General features: G+C 37.9%; 2 protein-coding genes across 2 annotated transcripts in view; both read left to right on the top strand.

Annotated features, from left to right (window-relative positions):
- LOC102210409 (E3 ubiquitin-protein ligase RNF213-like) overlaps positions 1 to 1,129 on the top strand; it is a 19,198-nt gene extending 18,069 nt beyond the window's left edge. Inside the window, exon 5 of the mRNA XM_005730370.1 lies at positions 1,038 to 1,129. Coding sequence (XP_005730427.1) covers positions 1,038 to 1,129 — 92 coding nt within the window. The remainder of the gene's footprint in view (positions 1 to 1,037) is intronic.
- A 158-nt stretch (positions 1,130 to 1,287) lies between these two features.
- Positions 1,288 to 6,051, top strand: part of LOC102210122 (E3 ubiquitin-protein ligase RNF213-like) — a 9,436-nt gene continuing 4,672 nt past the window's right edge. Inside the window, exons 1-9 of the mRNA XM_005730369.1 lie at positions 1,288 to 1,397; positions 1,477 to 1,526; positions 1,749 to 1,899; positions 2,017 to 2,152; positions 2,392 to 2,577; positions 3,836 to 3,954; positions 4,088 to 4,248; positions 5,299 to 5,499; positions 5,609 to 5,796. Coding sequence (XP_005730426.1) covers positions 1,812 to 1,899; positions 2,017 to 2,152; positions 2,392 to 2,577; positions 3,836 to 3,954; positions 4,088 to 4,248; positions 5,299 to 5,499; positions 5,609 to 5,796 — 1,079 coding nt within the window. The 5' untranslated portion in view covers positions 1,288 to 1,397; positions 1,477 to 1,526; positions 1,749 to 1,811. The remainder of the gene's footprint in view (positions 1,398 to 1,476; positions 1,527 to 1,748; positions 1,900 to 2,016; positions 2,153 to 2,391; positions 2,578 to 3,835; positions 3,955 to 4,087; positions 4,249 to 5,298; positions 5,500 to 5,608; positions 5,797 to 6,051) is intronic.

Below are 6,051 nucleotides of genomic sequence, written 5' to 3'. Positions count from 1 at the left end.
ATTGTGTATCTGGAATGAATTTTAGGTCTCTACGTCCATCCCATGGGGAATGGGAGCAGTAACAAAGGTGTTGCATTTATATTTTTGTTGAGTGTGATTAGAAGACCCAAATGCCATGTTGCAATACTATACTGCTATGGTAGCCAACGTTTTAAAGGCAGGTTTGACAGGTTTTTGAGTGTGCACTTTATCCAAAACCTAGTGAAGGTTTACTCATGTTTACCACTGGGTGGCTGTAGCTCAGGAGGTAGACCTACTGATTGCAAGGTTAGTGGTCCGATCCCTGGCTTATGCAGTGTGCATGTTAAGAGTGTGAATGTGTATGAATGTAGTTAGGAAGCACTCAGTTTAGAGAAAGTCTGTGATTGGGTGAATGTGGCATGTTGTATAGAGCACATTGAGTAATCCAGGAGAGTAGAAAAGCGCTATATAAGAATCAATCCGTTCACTGTCTGAACAGAGTTTTGTCATGTTACTTTTGCACTATTATGTTCCAGCACATGTTGTTATTACATGGCTTGATGAAGGTACACATTAGGCTGACATGTGGGCCCAGAGCTGAAACTGTTCTGGGCCATCACAGGGCCAGCAGTGTGTCTACAACTGGCCTTGTGCTGGCCCATGTGTGGGCCACCTCTGGCAAACCAGATCTGGGCCACCAAAGGGTCATTTTGTGGTATGTGGGCCATGTGTAAGCACATTGTGTGGGCCAGATCCGGGCCATACCAATTTTGCTATCTGGGATAGGTGAGCTTCTGGCTATTTCTGTGATTGCTTGAGATAAGCTTGTCTGGCAATACGGAGGTCTCCATTTCCTGTAGGGAGACATCGAAACAATTGCTAGGAATGACAACTTTAGGTTACGGGTAATTCCACTAGGCACAGCCAAAATGGTAATAAAGGCACTAATTAAGTTTCTTTCTACCTTCGGGCTCCCAAAGACTATTCAAACTGACCAAGGAACCAACTTTACATCAAAGGAGTTTGCGCAGGTTGTTGATAAGTTGCAGATTATATATGTATTATCCAGTCCATAGTGCCCGGAGAGTCAGGGAAAGATTTCATCAAACCCTCACAAGAGTGGGATGAGGGTTTGCCGTTCATCTCCAAACATAACAACATGTTTTAATAGCACAAAAACACTAATAGTCATGAGATTAGTTTATATACAATATACAAAACACAGCATGTTGTTATGTAACACCAAAAGTGAAACATCAAAAACGGGAATGTACTTTAAATATCAGCTGAAACTCACGTCTTTCTTAATGTGACTTTTTCAGGTCCTTGGAGGTCTGTTCACATTGATGATATTAGAAGATCAAAAGAGTTTCTTTCCGATGCTCTTTCCCTTAAAAATAAACTTATAAGTGATCTTTTTAAAGATCCATCTGAGGGTAATTAATCACATCCTTTTTCTACATTATATTTTGTATATTATGGAAGAAAACATGCAAAATTCTCTCTCTTTCAAAGCCATAGAGAAAGAAGACTCCACTGGTGTGCCACAGAAATATTACTCCACTGTAAGTGTTATTTACCACGTTATTTACAGTGCCATTTAAGTGTTATTTACCTTAAAGAATAGTGTCTGTATTTCCACCAAAGTGCAATCCAATTACCTGCTGAATGAATAGTTTTAACATTTGTCCACAGTTTCTTTCTTTTACCTTTGTTGTCTGCAGTGGTTTTAGTGTTGTGAATAACTAGTGTGTATGTGTGCTGGTGCTATTAATTATTCGTTTCAGGCATTGGAATGTTTGTTTGATAATACAAATTTGGTGAGAAGTTGTGTTCAGAGTGCAGTGAGCATGCTGAGAGATGAAGCAAACAGTGGTGAATTCAGCACTAAGAGGGTTGAGAAGCTGCTCACTCTTCTGGATGGAAACCATACTCAAGGTTAGAAAATAAGTCAGTAAAGATGATCTTTTAACATCAGCCCTGTGCTGGGCACCACTATACTGAAACTGCATTCAAAATACAACAATGTGATGTGAACTTAATTTTGTTTCCAAGGATTGTTTGCAAAAATTGTGAGGAAGCGACTTCACTCACTGTTAAAGGACAATGAGGTCAATATGCCCATTCTAAAAAGCTGGGTCCTAAATGAGGCATCTAATGACAGTGCTCTTCAAGAAGGAGGGACGTTCCTGTAAGTTCCTCTAATATTTGCTGTACACTCTGATGGTCTGCATTTGACTTTTTTGGTACATTTAAATGCAGTTATTTCTGACATTTATTCACAATTTATTGAACGATAGGTTTGTTGCGTCAAACATAAAGAAATGCAAACAGATTTGGTTTCATTTGACAGACTTGCCTCAGCTGTAACTTTGAGTAGATATCAGCAGATTTATGTTCAATTTTAAGAATGTTGTATGATTCTTTCAGGCACACACTGTGGAGGAAAATCCAAGCAGTTGTCACTCCACTTCTAGCCTACCTGGTCTCAGTCATTGACCGAGATTGCAATATGGACCTTCTCCTGGAAGATGAAGAACAAATTGTGAACTTGTGGCTTGAGATTTTTGGAAACAAAGAGATGCTCAGTTTGCCTTACGTCAGGGTGGAAAAGAAGTAGGTATCTCTTGGTTAGAGAATGTAGGCATCTACAGTTACTGGCCAATTCATGGGTGCATTTTGCTCATTCTCGGCCAGTACCTCTGTTGCTTTTAAGACTGTCTTAATTCTTCATGGCAAAGATTCAATAAGGTCTTAGAAAAATCAATTCGATTTTGGTCCGCATCGACATGATAGCATTGCACAGTTGCTGTTTGATTGCTTGTTCATGATGCAAATCTCCCATTCCACAACATCCCAAAGGTGCTCTAGTGGATTGAGATCTGGTGACTGTGGAGGCCATTTGAAGACAGTGTCATGAAGAACACTGTCATGTTCAAGAAACCAGTTAAAGATCTGAGCTTTGTGGCATGGCACTTCATTCCTAGAGAAGCACACTTTACCCATAGGATGTGCCCATGAGATGGATATAGTCATGACCGTCACTATGTCTGTGGCTGTTTAAACCATTCTTAATTTATGCGAAGGGGCCCAAATTATACCAAAAATATAATATTTTTTATTTATATATTTATAATATTATGTACTCCTCACACTGCCACCAGCAGCTGGAACAATTAACACAAGGCAAGATGGCTCCATACTTTCATTTTGATTATGCCAAATTGTGAGCTACCATCTGAAAGCAGCAGAAATCAAGAATCATTAGACCAGGCACGGTTTTTCCAGTTTTTTTATTTTTCAAAAAAAAATATATATATATATTTTTTTTTTTCCAGTTTTTCAATATACTTCAGGGTTTGATGTGTTGTGGCTTTAGAGGTGCAACAATAGAGATGGTTCTGTGGAATAATCTCAGTAGATCAGCAGTTTCTGAATTAGGGTGCCAGTATGCTTTCCACATAGGTCGCTTTGTGTGGTGTGGCATAATAATCACGCAGTTACTTCTATTTATCCTATTTTCCATTAGTACCTACTTGGATCAACTTGCCCCGATTCCACTCAGATCGGCTGGTTTTCCATTACAATCAAGTACCACCTAATACATGTGGTCGTCTACTGAGTTGCTGTTGTTGGCTGATTAGAAATTTTAGTTAATGAGCAGTTGAAGAGCCAAAGAAGTGGCCGATGTATTCAGTGCATATTGTTTTATTTACATCTAATTTGTATCGTTGAAAGACAAGACACTCTTATTTTTTTAATGATCTGGCACAAGAAAATTGTATGTACACTAAAGTAAATCACAGTAGCTGTTTCAAAAAACATCCCTAATGGTTTTCGTTTGCTTGTTTTTCTGACTCTCTCACTTCTCCAGAGTATTAATGGTACAAAGCCATGTCACAGGTGGCCATACCATGTTCTGCCGCCTGCCCTTCAGTTGGTGGATCAAAGAGTTCCTAGATGGGCTCATGATGCAAACATCCAGACATCAAAGTAAATATATATTTTACAAGTAACATATGTAGATATTCACTTTCTAAGAGTTGCACTTTAATTTTAATTTTAAAAAAAGTTTTAGATTAAAATCTAAAAAATTACTGACTCTCCCAACTTTGTGTTTTTTCAGCTCATTCAGTTCGTCATTTCTATGATTTGTTCTTGGAAACTCCACTTGGCACTTACATCTCAGAGAAAGCTAATGAAAAAATGAAGAGAGAATTATGCAAAAGGTATCTGCAAGATTTTGTTTCCATGACCATGAAAGTGGCATCAGATGAAGAGTTAAAGGTGAGAGCGATGCGAAGGATTGTGAATAATATTGATCTCCATTAGTGCAAAATGACAGTTTATTTTCTTAAGTGTAGATATGTTGCACCGTGGCTGGAAAATGCTTGTTTATCTGTGTTTGATTAATGTTATGTTCAGTCTGCTGTAAATCCCACTACTCTCACTGAACTTGAACTCCAGCAAAACAAAAACATGTAACGGTTTGTAACAGTTTTCTCTACTGTCCCAACAGTCAAGTTCACTACAATCAAACAACATGTCCATGTAGATCAGCTAAACCCATTTTTATACTTAAAAAATAAAATTTTATTAAACACGAATCACCATACACTATACAGTAAGTAGGTTGGACTGATTGTGGAAATATTATAATTCATGTCAACAAACTGGAGTGAAAAATCAATAACTCAGTGTTATAGAGATTAAAGTATTACTCCATTAATTATATTTTTATTTTGACACTATACACAGCTAGCGGTAGTAGCTACTCATCTGGAACTCTATAAACTTTACTGAAAAGTTGTGTTAATTTCAATTCAATTTCAATTTTTACTATTATATTACATGTAATGCTAATTTAAGTTACAGTGTTGGGAAGGTTACTATTAAAATGTATTCCACTACAGATTACAGAATACATGTCCCAAAATGTATTTTGTAACGTGTTCAGTTATTAACAATAATTTTTAAAAATATTTCGTCATGTCATTATGCGGGCTGCAAGGTGACATGGGTCATAAGATTGAGACCCAGGAATTAGAGCCTCTTGATGCGTGTTTTGTTTGGGTTTCCACCGGCATGGAATTACCAAAAACAGTGAGGGGACAGCCTAACATATGAAACAGGAAAAGGCCGCCGTGTAATCCATTTATTTCAACAAAGTAACTGTATTCTGAATACCACCTTTTTAAACGGTAACTGCAACGGAATACAGTTACTCATATTTTGTATTTTAAATACATAACACCGTTACATGTATTCCGTTACTTATATATTATTATAACAAATAGATCAATATGTTATTAATCTATTTGGTCCTTTACTCCTCAGCTCCTCTGTCAGGCAATGACCAGCTGTGCTGATGAAGTACGAAAACGAAAACAAGATGATGAGCTTTCTCTTCCACTCATCCACGTTGCCTATCATTTGTACCAAAACCGTCTTCAGAACCTCTCACGGATGATTTCTCTTCATCCTGAAGTTATTTCCCCTTTGCAAAAAAATCCGGTGATTAGCGGTTATCCGGCAATGGTGAGCACGTTTCTTAATTCCTGGTGTTCACATTCTTGTGACAAGAATGACACAGCATGTTACAAATATTGCAAAACTATCACTTACAGACTACTTTACTTTCCTGTAGGTTTTGGATGTCTATGCAGCCAAGGCATGTGTTGAAAGCCTGGAACCTTCTAACTTAGAGAATGATACTGTCTGCCAGCGCTGGCTGAGGAAGGTGAAGAAGGTGCAGGCTTCTTTGGAGTTGATTTGCTCCCAAAGCAGTAGCAAAAAATATGGTGAGCACTGCCGGAAAGTACTCCATGATTTCAGGTAAGATACTGATGCAGTGAATTGAAATTCTGATGCCCAGTTCTCTCTAGTGTTAAAATGGCCTGTATTTGTATAGCGCTTTACTTAGTGTTACTGAAAGAACCTCTCATTGTAGTCGCCCATTGTTGTGACTCATATTGTGGTGATTGCTGTAATGCAGAATATTCTTGTTTATTCAAAGACATCGTAGCTCACTTATTTCAAAATCAGGTGTATGACATTAAACTGTCAACTTAGGTTTTCCACCTTTTTTTT

The sequence above is a fragment of the Pundamilia nyererei genome, unplaced genomic scaffold (assembly GCF_000239375.1).
Source record: "Pundamilia nyererei isolate P.nyererei 1_Seehausen unplaced genomic scaffold, PunNye1.0 scaffold00036, whole genome shotgun sequence".
Taxonomy (NCBI): Eukaryota; Metazoa; Chordata; class Actinopteri; order Cichliformes; family Cichlidae; genus Pundamilia; species Pundamilia nyererei.
Note: the sequence above shows the minus strand (reverse complement) of the source record. Positions and strands in the feature narration are given on the sequence as shown.